At 39.3% G+C, this 14,834-nt stretch overlaps 1 protein-coding gene across 5 annotated transcripts in view; it reads left to right on the plus strand.

Annotated features, from left to right (window-relative positions):
- Nucleotides 1–14,288, plus strand: part of kmt2cb (lysine (K)-specific methyltransferase 2Cb) — an 83,733-nt gene extending 69,445 nt beyond the window's left edge. For 4 of the 5 annotated variants that reach the window (XM_079452903.1, XM_079452906.1, XM_079452904.1 and 1 more), the window contains exons 46-61: nucleotides 768–929; nucleotides 1,021–1,159; nucleotides 1,447–1,588; nucleotides 2,049–2,227; nucleotides 2,330–2,466; nucleotides 2,556–2,766; nucleotides 4,687–4,826; nucleotides 5,646–5,747; nucleotides 5,848–6,991; nucleotides 7,136–7,272; nucleotides 8,302–8,432; nucleotides 8,547–8,715; nucleotides 9,144–9,260; nucleotides 9,352–9,425; nucleotides 11,713–11,821; nucleotides 12,419–14,288. In XM_079452903.1, the coding sequence (XP_079309029.1) occupies nucleotides 768–929; nucleotides 1,021–1,159; nucleotides 1,447–1,588; nucleotides 2,049–2,227; nucleotides 2,330–2,466; nucleotides 2,556–2,766; nucleotides 4,687–4,826; nucleotides 5,646–5,747; nucleotides 5,848–6,991; nucleotides 7,136–7,272; nucleotides 8,302–8,432; nucleotides 8,547–8,715; nucleotides 9,144–9,260; nucleotides 9,352–9,425; nucleotides 11,713–11,821; nucleotides 12,419–12,511 (3,186 nt within the window). In that variant the 3' untranslated portion in view covers nucleotides 12,512–14,288. The remainder of the gene's footprint in view (nucleotides 1–767; nucleotides 930–1,020; nucleotides 1,160–1,446; nucleotides 1,589–2,048; nucleotides 2,228–2,329; nucleotides 2,467–2,555; nucleotides 2,767–4,686; nucleotides 4,827–5,645; nucleotides 5,748–5,847; nucleotides 6,992–7,135; nucleotides 7,273–8,301; nucleotides 8,433–8,546; nucleotides 8,716–9,143; nucleotides 9,261–9,351; nucleotides 9,426–11,712; nucleotides 11,822–12,418) is intronic. The other variant, XM_079452905.1, reaches the window with a different exon arrangement.
- The last annotated feature ends 546 nt before the right edge of the window (nucleotides 14,289–14,834 follow it).

Raw genomic sequence — 14,834 nt, forward strand, 5'->3', positions numbered from 1 at the left:
GATGGAGGAGGGTAATGTCCTCATGAGCAATGCGATAAGCTGTGATAGCGTCATATTTCTTTTGTACAGCTATAAATGTAAGAGAATATCTAAAACAAGAAATGAACATAAATAAAAGGTCCATGTGAAATTATTTATTTTCAAATGTCCATGTGAACATAGCTATTGTTAAATATAATTTTGATAGAGGGCATTTTTTGTGTTCTTTTTTTGCATTAGCTATTTTCCTTGAATGGTTGTCTCTTATGATCAATACTGTTATATCTTTTTAGACTTTAACCATATGAGAATGTTATGTTTTTAATTAAGCATGACTACAGACAAGAAATGCTCTGACATATAGATTCATTGTTTATCATGCTAACAGAGATCACATAGCATAGCAAGATGTTGCTATTACATAAAATAACATTTTTAAGCTAAATATATAATATGTAGAATACTATGCTATGACTATTTACAGTAGTTGACCCTTTAACGCCCCTTGTCGTTGTGTTCAGAATTAAATTGAATCAGTGTTTTTATTTGTTTCCATTATTAGTTGTTTTCATTGTTTTTCTGTTGTTTGAATGGAAGGATGTTTTGGATTATATCATAAACAAGTTGTGCATACATCCCTTTGCCACCATAAAATAATATTTTTATAAAAACATTTTAAATAGGATTAAACAATTACTCTCAAGCATAATCCGAGGTCACATGACATCTAATGCTGTCCAGCGCATTCCCTTTACTCACAGTTTTATCAATTTTTATTGCATCGTCAGCTCTCTCTCTTGCCTCTGATGGAGCCTCTGGTGGGGGTGAACTTTGCCCACTTTATGCCTTGCGGAGGCGGACAGCTGGATGGTGAAAGCCGTCTCTCTGGCACATTTGGGAGCGCCTCATTGGATGGCGTTTCAGACTATTACTCCCAACTGATTTACAAGGTAATTAAGAGCAGCCGTGGCCATTGCATCGCCAAGAAAATCTATGTAGACGAGCATTGGGCTACTCACATTTCTCACATCTCTTTCACAGCAAAACAATCTGAGTAATCCCCCCACACCCCCTGCCTCCTTGCCCCCGACCCCTCCTCCGGTGGCACGCCAGAAACTCCTCAATGGCTTTGCCACAACAGAAGAGCTAGCTGGCAAAGGTGGCTTCATTGGACATGACGGTAAGTGGCAGTTACTTTTTTCTCGACTGGCTAATAATCAATTGACTTGTGGTTGATTGTGATTGAATTGACTGTTCAATACGAGGTCCACGCTATCAACCACTCCCGTGGCCTGCTATCTATTTTCACAATGATTGTGACCTCCTTTTGGAAAGCAAATGTTGACTAACATGGATTTAAAATGGAAATGTATAAAGCGACCTACAATGGGACTATTTGAAATGTAGAGTATACACAATACACGTATATTCTGTCGCTGATGGTGGTTGTGCTGTTTGTTTTTACAGTCACTAAAGGGCTGCTTTCCAGACCACTGCAGATTAAAGCTGAGGAGGAGCTTCTGGCCCGAGCTTTGGCTCAGGGGCCTAAGACTGTGAATGTGCCCGCTTCTCTTCCCACCCCACCACACAACAACCAGGAAGACCTCAGGTCAGTTAGACAGGCGAGATTACATTGCCAAATGAGGTTTTATGTGTCCACCATGGAAATCTTTACATGTTCGTGACCATTCAGAAGCTTTGAAATTCTTGACTGAAATGTTTGTTATGATCTTTAAAATTGTTGGTTAAAATGTTTGTAATCACCTTTGTAGACTAAAATATAATTATATTAATATGACAAATATGACAAATATATATATAAATATGGAAAGATGACTTGGACTAAATAATGTATAAAAATGTAGTCGATAAAAGCCTGTATTAAATGAAAATGTGATCAGAAGTTGACATAATTCTTATATTTCCTATTGTGTTATTCCATAGTTTTGATGACTATTATTATAAAATGTGGAAAAAATGTTAATAAAGAATGTATTGAAATTGAGTCATAATATTTTTGTTTACACTACTATGAAAATGAAAAAATCGATTGAATGTCTAACATACAGAAGCCAGGAACACTGTGAGGACCGAGACACCCCAGACAGCTTTGTCCCCTCATCCTCCCCGGAGAGTGTCGTTGGCATGGAGATCAGTCGCTATCCTGATCTGTCATTGGTCAAAGAAGAACCTCCTTCTCCAGCTGTGTCTCCTGTAATCCCAATGTTTCCTGTATTAAGAGGCAAAGGTAACTAACACTTTTCTTTAAGATTACAAAACTAATGTTCTATTCGCCTTTGGGTACCACAGGGGATACGATTTCAAGACGTTTATCGCTCTTTTGATGTAGGTTCAGAGGTTAGGTTACGAGAGGTCAAGACAGAGCCTTCATCTTTGTTCTTCGGCTCTTCATTCGGAGCGGTGCAGAATGGTTCCAACACTGGGCTGGTGTCCATAGCCATCACACTAAAGCCAGCTGCTGCTGAGGTGAGCTCTTACTATAACATGAACCATAATCCCTTGATATGCCACTGCAGAGAGAATTTGATTTTCATGTGTAATCTTCATTCTTTCAGAACATCACTGATGTGGTAGCAGCCATTGCAGACCTAATCCGTGTCAAGATTCCCAGCAGCTATGAAGTCAGCAGTGGGCCGGGGAACATGGGTGCCATCAAGACATATGTGGAGCCACAATCTCCAGCTTCTGCTCTTCATCGGCCTAATGGACCAGGACCCACACGGCTGGGACCTCAACAACTGCAGCTTCAGCAGAACCATAACAAAAGTGAGCAAACGCTACTTGTACAATGTTTTTTTTCACGTTGTCATAAGTACAGCAACTTGTAAATCAGTGTTGACTGAACACAGTGGCGTAGAGCCAAAACTAGTAGTCAAAACTAGAAAAATCGAGGGGAATGGATCCCGAGAAACGTCGTAAAATCCCATGTCAAACCGTGAAAACATATATTATGGGTGTCACTATATACCAGTATTGACAATAACCACTATATAAAAAACATGATGATGGATGTCAATTCTACACATATGATATAGTGCTGCACGATTAATCATATCGTAATCGTGATGTCAGGCTTATGCCATTACATGACGGCAAAATGTTGCGATTATATTAAAGAAACAAGTGCATTCGTGGACATGACAAGACATCCATTCTAAGAGATATATGCCCCTCTTCAATGCGAAAAAAAAACGAGTCGTCTTGTGTGGAGGTGGCGCGTGTGCTTGGTCACGTGACTTGCGGGGCGCAGTGTGGAGACGGGAGAAATGGATGCAGAACAGGCTGACACTGAACTAGTGCCCAGAAAAAATGCTAGCTCTGTTATTTACCTGTACTGTTGAGCATATAGATTTTTTTAAATTAATTTAATTCAGTAATGCAAAGATGTTACTGTTATTTAATTTATAACATTTAAATTGAATTTGAAAACTTAGTGCAATACTTGTTGCTAGTTTGAACTGGCTATCTCAGTTGAGGAATACAAATTTCAGCATTTTCAGTTATCATTTTCCTTGATAGCAACCAAGTTGACTCATTATACCCATCGCAATTCTTACCTCAATAATCCCAATGTGACATTTTCCTCAAATGGTACAGCCCTAATATATAAGGAGAAAACACAAAATTAGCTAAAATAAGATGAATTTGAACTAATGAACTAATAGCATTATTAATTATTGTGTTTTGGGGTCAAAGGAAATGTCCAGAAAATGTTGTTTATGGTTATATAGTATTAGTATACAGGTACATATAAAAAAATATAAAGTGAAAAAGGGCAATATTTTTGTCACTCAAAATATATTGACCTTTTTCTTGATATAATTTTTTTTGAGATGTAACTTTATATATAATTAAATACAAGGGCTCCACAAATATATCAAATTTATTGAAATATGGCAGAAATAATAATACATAAAAAATGCTGGCATGCAAATGAAGAGTTTGGCTCCAAAATGAGAAAATCTAAATTAATGTTGTTTTATTGTGCACTCCAATCAATATCAATCAAACTAACATAATAAAACACAATAATGAGTTATCTCATTTTGGAAATTAACTCTTGAAATATTTGTGTCTGTAGAAGAGTATGCTTTTGCTCTTGCTCTCAAAGATCTGGTTTTGATTAAATGAAACATATGCATGTGAAACGTAATATTTAAATTTTGTAATTTTTTGTTATATTTAAAATTGTTAAAATTGATTTCACAAATTTAAAGCATTATTATATCACTAATTTCTATTTAATATCATGCGTGCCTACAAAATACAGTATATTCTGTAGCTGTTGATCTAACTTGATTCTGACATCTCAGTTAGATTGAACCTGCTTCCAGTCAAACTAACACTATAGTCTAGCTATCGAAATCTAATTGTTTGTCCATCAGTTAACTGTGCGGTAGTATATCTGTGTCTGGCTCAGTTGCAGACAGAAAATCATTATTGATTTTACGAGCGATCGGAGAAGCTACTTAAACCCAGCAGTGATCTTGGCCTGAACTCAATCTTAATGAAGTCTGTGTCAGATATTCACTTAATGAATGTACTCAATCAGATTCTAAGTGTTGTTAGGATACAGGGAAATGACTGGGCTTTCAATGATAATTGTGTAACTGCTGTTTTTATGCAAATTTAGAGCTAGTAGGACGGGAAAAGTTTTCTTTACTGACAGCTGCTGGTCTCTTTCAGGTCCTGTTGATGGTAGAGGGCAGTATAAAAGTAGGCGGGGCAGCCCAGGGTCAAAGCACCAATGGTGTGGACACTGTAAAGTGGTTGTTCTGGGAAATGGCGTGAGGAAAGCCAGCAAAGATGAGCATGGCAAAACACAGGTATGAAGATGCATTTGTTATTACTTTACTCAAAAATCCACAGCAAATGGCACGTCCATGTCCTTTTTCTTCGTTTGACTGTTTAATGTAATATATCCAAATGAAACATGATCAATACAATGTAATACATTTTCTGATATTAAAAAAGAACTGTCATCGGCTCAGTGGTTAGACCATGGCGCTAGCAACACCAAGGTCATAGGCTTGATCTCAGGGGATTGCACATAGTCAGAAACTAATGTATAGTACACTGCAATGTAAGTCGCTTTGGATAAAAGCGTCTGCCAAATGCGTAAATGTTAATGATACGCTTGTCCGATTTTCTTGAAATTTCTTGCAACACAAATCTTTATGGGATAATACACGCTGTTTCTGCCAGTCTCATATTAAAGATCAGGTAACATGCTATGTCATACATTCTGACTTCTTTGAACGTGCTGAAGCATGGCCGAAGTGATCGTCATAGTGACAACAGCCAATAGAATTGTTCTCCGGTGTGGCATTAACGCAATTGGCCATTGGAATGTTATTTGCATAAGGTGATCTGATTGGCTGACGCCTGCGTTGGCGCTTGAAAAGTTGACGGACCCAAAATTTTGTTCAGCAACGCATGACGTCACCCATTCATAGCAAATGAGAAGCTGTGATGCTGACGCCCTGTGTGAATCCAGGGTAAAGATGTCAGAATGCACGACATAGTGCATGTTAATGTGCCTTTAATAAGTTTGAGGTGCTTCCACTTTTCAAATACCACTCAAATCATCTCAGATTTTGTTAAATGTTTCACTTACAACTTTGTCCTCCTCTGGTTTCTCAAAGCAGTTCAAGTTAAGTTCAGATGGAGGTTTGGTGTTCTGTAGTCATAGCTGTCTCATTCTTCACTCGTCGTCCTCACAATCCAACGGAAATACAGAACCCAAGGTTTGTTTTTCTGTCACAATAACTCAAACACAAACTGCTTTGTTTGACTGTTGAATTGACGTTGATTATGCTTGCTAAACATTGTGCACATATGTTTCAGACATCTGTTGCTCTGCTTTCTGAGTGCGCTTTGAAACAGAGCCCTTCCAAAGTCCAGCATCAATACAACAACAACATGTCCTCGCTAGATGTCCACTGCCTGGCACAACTACAGCCTAAGCCGTCTTTCATTCACACGGTTTATACCTCTGGCGAGCCGACACAAGCGATCAAGACAGAATCCAAAACAGAAAGTATATCAGAAAGCCATCTCAAAGTGACGGTTAAGCTAAAACCGGGGTCGCTTAACCTCCCCGAAGACAAACCGTGGCATCATGGCAAGCGTTGGAAAGGCCTACGTTGGCGAAAATGGACGATACAGATTGTGATGCCGAAATCTACAGCTCAAGCTTCTGAATCTGAGATTGAAGAGCTCTTGCGTCAACTGAACTCATCCTTGCGGCCTTGCTCTACCATCAGAGATTACCGTCGCTGCTGTTTCTGCCAGCAAGTGGGCGATGGGCTGACAGACGGTCCAGCCAGGCTCTTGAATCTAGACTTGGACACCTGGGTGCACCTCAACTGTGCTCTGTGGTCCTCTGAGGTCTATGAGACGCAATCCGGCGCTCTGATCAACGTGGAGCTGGCGCGGCAACGCGGGCTAACGGTGGTGTGCGCGTTCTGCCAGCGCTTGGGTGCAACAAGCGGCTGCCATCGCCTGCGTTGCCTTAACATCTACCATTTCACCTGTGCGCTGCAGGCTGGCTGTACGTTTTTTAAGGACAAGACGATGCTGTGCCACCAGCACCGCCCGCGGGGAGCCGGCGCCGCCGCTGGCCTGCACTTGGAACAGCAGTTGCGCTGTTTCTCTGTGTTTCGCCGTGTCTTTGTGCAGCGCAACGAACTGCGACAGCTGGCGGCAGCCGTGCAGCAGCCCGAGCGTGGTCACACCTTCCGTGTTGGTAGTTTGCTTTTCCACACGATGGGTCAGCTACCACAGGCCTTGTTGGCCACGTTCCATTCACCTATGGCCATCTTTCCACCTGGCTATGAGGCAAGCCGACTGTACTGGAGCATGAGACACGGTCAGAAGCGCTGCCGGTACGTCTGCTCGGTGGAAGAGCATGAGGGACGTCCGGAGTTCAGCATCCGTGTCATAGAGCAGGGGTATGAAGATCTGGTGCTCACTGACACCACCGCTAAAGGTAGAGCATCATCTACAGTCAGTCAATACCAGTCAGAATCAAGAATTACAGAAAGTTGTGTAATAAATGTAATTGTTGCATTGATGCATTTCATCTTTCTGTTCTACATAGTTTCTTTGTCTTGTTCTCACTCATGTGTTGTAGGGGTCTGGAATAAGGTTCTTGGGCCGGTGGCAGAGAGGCGGGCAGAGACGGGCATGCTGAGACTCTTCCCCATCTATCTAAAGGGAGAGGATTTGTTCGGACTCACCATCTCAGCCGTTACCCGCATTGCTGAATCAGTAACTACACTAAACCTTTACATCATTTAATGCTAATTGTGAAGTAAAGTAACTTTTTCTTTATGCAGTAGAGGTCATATTGTGGGTTTAAAATCTTTTATCAAATACAATTTCGACAATCTTATTTTCCCATAGCTGGCACAAACTTCCGATTCAGATTTTCAGCCTTTTATGCTTTTTTAGACTGTTTAAACTCTGAATACTCCAGACCAAATTAATACTGAATTAATTTGAACCAACAGAATTTGAATTTACAGTGCTAAAGCGAAACAAATGGCTCATCTTAATACGTTCTTTGGGTGATTTTTATTGTGTATTGGGACACTTTTCATCATGTTCACAACACAATGTAAAGATAGCTTCACATAAACTTAACAAGAGCATTCCCTTGTCGTTCATTCTTGTTGTGAAAGGTTTGGAAATGATTCAGCGCTGTCTCAAATTATCAACAGATAAATGGCATATTCTGAGCTCCTCCGCGGTTAGTTTCATTTAAACATCTCAAATATCAAATCGTTCGTCCTCAGGCTAAAAAAAATCTGTCATGGTAAACGTCTGTAAGCTTGTAAATGATAAGCTGAGCTGTGACCTACGTGACAACAGCTAGAAACATCAGTCACCCAGCCGCGCAGCTCCGGACTCTCCCCTTCTCACACACATAGGCCTACACTGGTGTGTGGTGGATCTACAAGTATTTTCACATGATATATAACAAAAAAAATCTAAATTGGCAGGTCACACATGCGCAAGTGCTTGTAAAAACGCTTGCGCTGTCTCAAAAACTGGTCACAGACCATTTAGTTTCAGTCTGGAGCCCTGCATTGTATTATACATTTGTCTCTAAATATGTGCAATCCCCTGGGATTGAACCCACGACATTGGCGAGGCTAGCGCCATGCTCTTACCACTGAACTACAGGAAAGCTTAGATAGTATTTGTGGCAGCAAAGTTTTTTTTTACAGGGTACTTTACAAAGTTCTATTTTTGACTTTAAGAACTATTGACTAATTGGTTATCATTATATTTCAGCTGCCAGGTGTGGAGGCGTGCTCAAGATACCGATTCCGTTATGGACGTAACCCCATGTTGATGCTGCCGCTGTCAATCAATCCATCTGGCAGTGCACGTTCAGAGTTACAGACTTTCCTCCATTATGATAGGTCATTGCTTTAATCACAAAAAGATTGTAGAAATCTTGCTGAAATTTTAATAGATTTTGTGAACATATGCAGGCGAGTGTGCTAATTAAATTTATTTTCGGCACACTTATACAGAGTGAAGATCCTCTCTGTGTGGAGCAGAACATCTCACTGCATCCAGAACTCAGCCATGGAGAGCCGATCATCTCACAGCAAGCACTTTGTGCACTCAAAGTCATCTCAATACCGTCGGCTGACCAGCGAGTGGAAGTCGAATGTCTACCTGGCGCACTCGCGTATCCAGGTGAGCTCATGACCATCAGTCATGAAAGAAAATAATTTAGTCTTAAATGTGTGTGCTAGATGTTTTGTTTTTTAGTTAATACGCTTTTTAAGAAGTTCATAAAGTTTGACTATCAATATTATTATAGATGGTTTCAAAGCAACAACATAAACGTTACTGTGCATGTGCTGCCCAAACATAACTTTCGGCACCACAAGAATAGAGTCCATCTAGCTAATTTCCAATAACAAGGAAAGGTATTATTTTGGGTTACCAGTAGAAGAACCATTACTTGGCTTAACTCTTCAAAATATAAAGGTGATGGTGTGAGATGCTGAAAAACAATGAGATGCAATTTTAACTTATGGCTACAGTCCTCACACACACTAGCAAAACAAAATCTATGTACATGAGTATTGATGCATGTGAAATACTGCATGTGTCCACAGGGTCTTGGACTGTTCGCAGCACGTGATATTGAGAAACAGACCATGGTGATTGAATACATGGGGGATGTTCTGCGCACTGAGGTGGCCATGAGGAAGGAGCTGCTGTACAAGACTATGGTAAACTTAAGGCTTTAATGCAGGGAATAATGCTACCTTTATATGCTGTCCAAGTTCATTTGTCTGAATCTGAGTGGATTTTCTTTTTCAGAATCGGCCAGCTTACATGTTCCGTATCAACAACGACCAAGTTATCGATGCAACCCGTTCTGGAAGCCCTGCAAGGTAAGAAATGAACTTGAGTTTTCACATCAGCTTTCAGATGTGAACTTGACAATGCATCATGGGTAGTATAACTTCTGTCTTAATGTGATTTCTGAATGTTTTTCAATATTACTTTAGACAATCTGTTTGAATTTCAGTTTAATTTATAATAGTCCTTAACTTTGGCTTCTTTGTCACCATCTCAGTTTGAAACATGTAATGTCAGTTATATGTGGAGTAGGCATGTGCCGATTTTCGGTTATACAGTACACCTCGGTAGTGAAAATACACGGTAGTGTTTCTATTTATTTCTTATTATTGGTTGATATTTGAAAAAGTTATTAAACTTGTTTTTGACACTATACCACTGATATTGGCTTATGTCTTTGACCTGTTATTGTAATGCATTTCATCACCTTGATACTACCGTCTACCGTAATAAAAGCTTCATCAATTACCACCACATAAAAATGTGCTACCGGGGCAGGCCTGATGTGGAGTTATTTTCTTTTCCTGGTTTATGCAATTGGCACTGCTGCTCTGCGCGGATTCATCCGAGCTCTTTGCTAAATGACTGACTGCCTACACCGCATCAGAGCTAGGGGTGTTCGGTTCTGGGTTTTCTGGAGTCGACGCCGATTATCGACTCCCACTTTTGGAGTCGATGGAATCGATACTTTGATTCCATGTACAGTACAGTAATGTAACTTCAGAAGTTTCGTAATTTTGTGCTGGCAACCAATCGCCAAAGTCACTAGCAAATACACATGCATTTGTGCAACGAACACCATCACAGAAAGCTTTTTGCGCTGTCAGTCCAGTTACTGCTTTCTGCTCCTAAACCGATGTGGTTTTCCAAGCGCATGGACATGACGGACCCAGGTCTATCTGAAGCTAAGACATTTCGTTTCCTTTGTAATTTTTATAATTTCATTTTTATAATTTTTATATTGGATCGATTTGAGAGTAACAGTTACACAAATGAATATGATTTGTACTTAGAGACTCGCATTTCATTGTTTTGAATAGAGGCTCCGTAAATGTGCACTAAACAACCTAAAACACGTTTTATTATTTTTTATTATTAAGTACTTCCACATTTAAAATCCCTGTCGATATTAGCTTTTGCCTTAGCACGAAGCTGTCACTTTAGCTCTCTGGAGCGCGAGGTTACTTTATTATTAACAACAGATGATTCCCCAGTAGGGTGACCACCACCCAACACACCAAATGTGGGACAGGTAATCCGTTAGTATCATGTTGTACACTTTGAAGATCTTCTCAAAAACAGAAAACGAAAGGAATAAGGGACAAACAGATCATGAAAAAGATGAGTTTCTATTTTAAAATGTAGTATTTTTAAATAATGCATTTCATGATAATTTTATTTTACAGCACTAACCACAACCTAGAGGCTAAACCCAGTTTCAAAGCCACACAATTTACGATGTATAGTGACTTTTTATCGTCAGGTTGACATGGGAGGAGCGCCACGTGATCTGACAGACGTTGCAGCCTCTTGATGACTGAAATCACTGCCTTCTTCTCATCCATTGGATAAAAGTCAGGCTGTGAAAAATAGTTGCCTTTGTATGAGCACGTTGGACTCTGTTGTGCACCATGTTGCTGCTTTTGACACAGCGCTGTTAAATAAACACAGCGCAAACAAGCGTCTCATGTGTGTTTGGGGTTGAAGAATGTGTTACTTAATGTGACAACTTAAAACCAACAGACTGAATAAAATGCGAATCATTTTGTCAATATGCGACTTGCGGGACATGGGGTAAAAATGCTGTGTGGTAAAATGCAAAGCGGGACGGGTGATCACCCTATTCTCCAGATGTAATCAGTGTCAGAACTTAATAAAAAAAGATGTTGACATGACATTCCCCAGATGATCACTTTTAAACACAGCCATCTAGATGATGATTTAAATTCCAAGCGACTGTCATAAGATTAACTACACTGTCACCCATAGCAGTGCAGCTGCAGTGCCATCCACACACATGTGCAAAACTAGCCGGTTCCTCTCCTTTGTGTTTACGGACATGATGTAATGATTCCCCCGAATTCAAAATTCCCTGCATGGGGCAACCGGACAGCCCAAATTATAAATCATTACTGTAAGCTTACCGTTGTGAATCAGGGTAAAATAAGACAAACTTTTTGAGTACTGATCTGTCTATGTATTTACTCAATAATTGATTTCTGATTATTTTTACCCCAAAATAATCCCAGATTGCCACTTTAGAACATGATTAAGGTATGAATTGAGTCATTATTCATTTCAATATAATTTATCCCACAGGTACATCAATCATTCTTGTTCACCAAATTGTGTGGCTGAAGTTGTGACGTTCGAGCGGGGCTACAAGATTATCATCAACGCAGCTCGCAGGATTGAGAGGGGAGAGGAGGTAAGGAGGGTTCGCCAACAAACAATTGCACCCACTCATATAATAGCATCATTTATTTGCATGTGCCGTCAGGTTTGATTTAGTACCCCATTCATTCAAGGAATTATGCTAGGTGATGGCACAAACATGGCCACAAATGGTCAGAATTTGCACAAAACACTATTTGGATGGTGCAGTTGTCACAGCTTCCAGAGGATGCAGCTGATATGCAAAACCACACAACTGAATGTGGTCTTAGAAAAGTTCCATAGTAGGAAAAAATGCTTTATACATTTCTTTGTTCTGTTGAACACAATAGAAGATATTTTGAATAATGTCTGAAACCAAACTGTTCTGGTGCACTTTTGACTACCATGCTAATTTTTCCCAATATTGTAATCAGTGGTGGGCAAGAAATTTTTGGTCACAAGCATTATTCAAAATTATTTTCTCTATGTACATCAGAACAAAGACATTTATACAGATTTGGAACTCGAGGGTGAGTAAATGATGGAAGAATTTTTATTTTGGGGTGAACTGTCACTTAAAATTTTTGCAGCTTACAGTAAGCTTCTTCTTATGGCTTTTAATTGTCTTTGAATGATTTTTGTGTTTCAGCTCTGCTATGATTACAAGCTCGCCTTGGTTGAAGATCAGAGCAAGATCCCATGTCACTGTGGAGCTGCCAACTGCCGCAAATGGATAAACTGAACGTTCAATCAAAACAAGAACTCCGTCCCACAACATGGTGCCAATTTTCCGTAGGAAAAGCAAGCTCCGAAATACGAAGTCGGTCGGAAAAAAGCTTTTTCTAACGTGCAAAACCGAGAGGAAAAACACAACGCGAGAATACAGCATTGTGTGAGAGCCATTCTTAACGTTTTCTTGACTTGAAAGGAAAAGGTTTCCGTTACGTGCATGTGCCATGAGGTGTGTTTGTGTGCGCGTGTGAGAGAATTTAGGTTTGTACGAATGCGTGTGTCACTTGGAGCAGATTTCACCAGCGAATGAAGAAAGAGCGAGAGGGGGAGCACTGTGCCGGGTAATGCCTTATAGGTGGAAAAAGGAGGCAGACCCATCTGTACGATGCGATCAGTAGAGACTGTACCGTAGAAATCAATGTAGAACATCACTGAATGGAGAATGTACGGAATTGACTTCCGCAAAAGGGAAAAATATGTTGCACTAAAAAGAAAAAGAGAAATACAAAAGAAAATGAACTTAGAAAAAATCTCAAAAATACTTGATTCCATGAGTCAGTTTTAACCTAGATATCTCTCATTGTTTAGTGTAAGAAAATAAAGGTGTTTTGTATTTATTACTGTGTGAGTGAATGAATGGGCCTATTTTTAAAAGCGGTTTTATGCCGACGAAAAGGAAGCCCGACTGCGATTCTTGCACGCAGTTTGTGGTTCTGTTACATCTGTAAATAATGTGTAAATATAGAGAATTATGGGAATGATTGACCAAATACTACCTTATTCACTATCTTATTCATGTTGTTTAGATATTTTAGATGTGCTTGTTTTGTTTGGCTTTTTCTTCTTTTCCTCCTCAAAATTATTTAACAAAGACACACCATGATACCCCTTTCAGAGGACATGTGTAATTATGATATTGTACAGAATTACAAAGGTAATGTCAGTAATTCACAAGAAAAGTATTTTCTCTGTGCTTAGAATGTGGTATTGTAGTGACTTTGTGCTTTCTACATTATTGCTTGGTTTTTCATTTCATTTTATGTTACAGACGATCACATTTGCCAGAGAATTAAAAATAAGTAACATTTTAGGAAATCAGGTTGAAATATAAATGTAGGATAACTGTGAAATGAACTTCAAACCTCACAAACCGAATACTAATTCATGTGCGTTACGTAAACAGGCGCAAGCAGAGGTCGCTTGTTTTTTCTGAAGGGTATCGTGTGGATGTCATATACAAGGGACATTTGAGCTTCAGGAACGTTCTCAGAATGATACGTCTCATGCTTGTTAAAGACCTTATGAGTGGGAATGGGGTGGGGTGTAATTCTCTGAAAAATATGTAGATATGAAACATAGGCTTGTATTAGTTTTATTGATTGAAGTGGAGCATCTGTTAAGAGAACGCTATTCATTTTGTAGCCAAAAACTGTTTTCACATTTCACATGCCTTGTTGTTTCAGATTTGGGAGTTTTTGTGTGCACAATTTCACATCGAAAAATGGACAGTTTAGACTTTGTATTGTACTGGGCATGAATTTTTTCAAAAGAGTCAGTTGTATATATTTTTTTCTCAATGAACAGCTGTAACAAAATTGTTTCATGGATATTTTCCTTGTCTTGTAAAATACATAAATTTCCTAGTGTCTTTTTTCTTTTGCTCTGTATAGTAGTCTAAATTGTTTTGAAACTGAAGCTTTTTTGAAGTACACAGAGCGATATAGGGTTTGGTATTTGAGGAACTGAATTTACATTTACAAAAAAATAATAAAATATTTTACATCATTAATTTATGTCCAACTTTTTTTTCTGCTATTAATATTTTTGTAGCTATAGGTCACTAGAAATGCATTTCCGGAATCAGTATTGTTTCAACATGTTTAGCAAACAGTATCATTAATTGCTGTAATCCAAAATTACATTTAGGTGCAAATTTGGAACAAAAGACTAGATCAGCAGGAGCTATCTGGTATAATAAATTGATCTGTGTGGCAACATAATGGCAATATTAAAAAAAAACTTTTGATGCAAACTAGACTGGACTCAAGGAGGAATTTCTCAGCCATGCAACTTGTAGTCAGTGGTTCCATTGTACATGATAATCTACCAATGTATCTAAACTTCAAACCCCAGGCGTTCTATCAGGTGTCCCAACCGATTCATCTTGAGAGCTGACTCAATTGGAACAAAGCCCAGAACTGTTGTCAGACATGTAAGATGGAACTTGAAAGCGCCCCATGCAATTGCCAGCTACTGTAAAACCATAATGGAAGTAATTCAGCCTCAAAGTGGGACTATATCTGTACATCAACCAAACCCAAAATTATATAATT

Source organism: Barbatula barbatula (genome assembly GCF_947034865.1).
Source record: "Barbatula barbatula genome assembly, chromosome: 3".
NCBI classification, from domain to species: domain Eukaryota; kingdom Metazoa; phylum Chordata; class Actinopteri; order Cypriniformes; family Nemacheilidae; genus Barbatula; species Barbatula barbatula.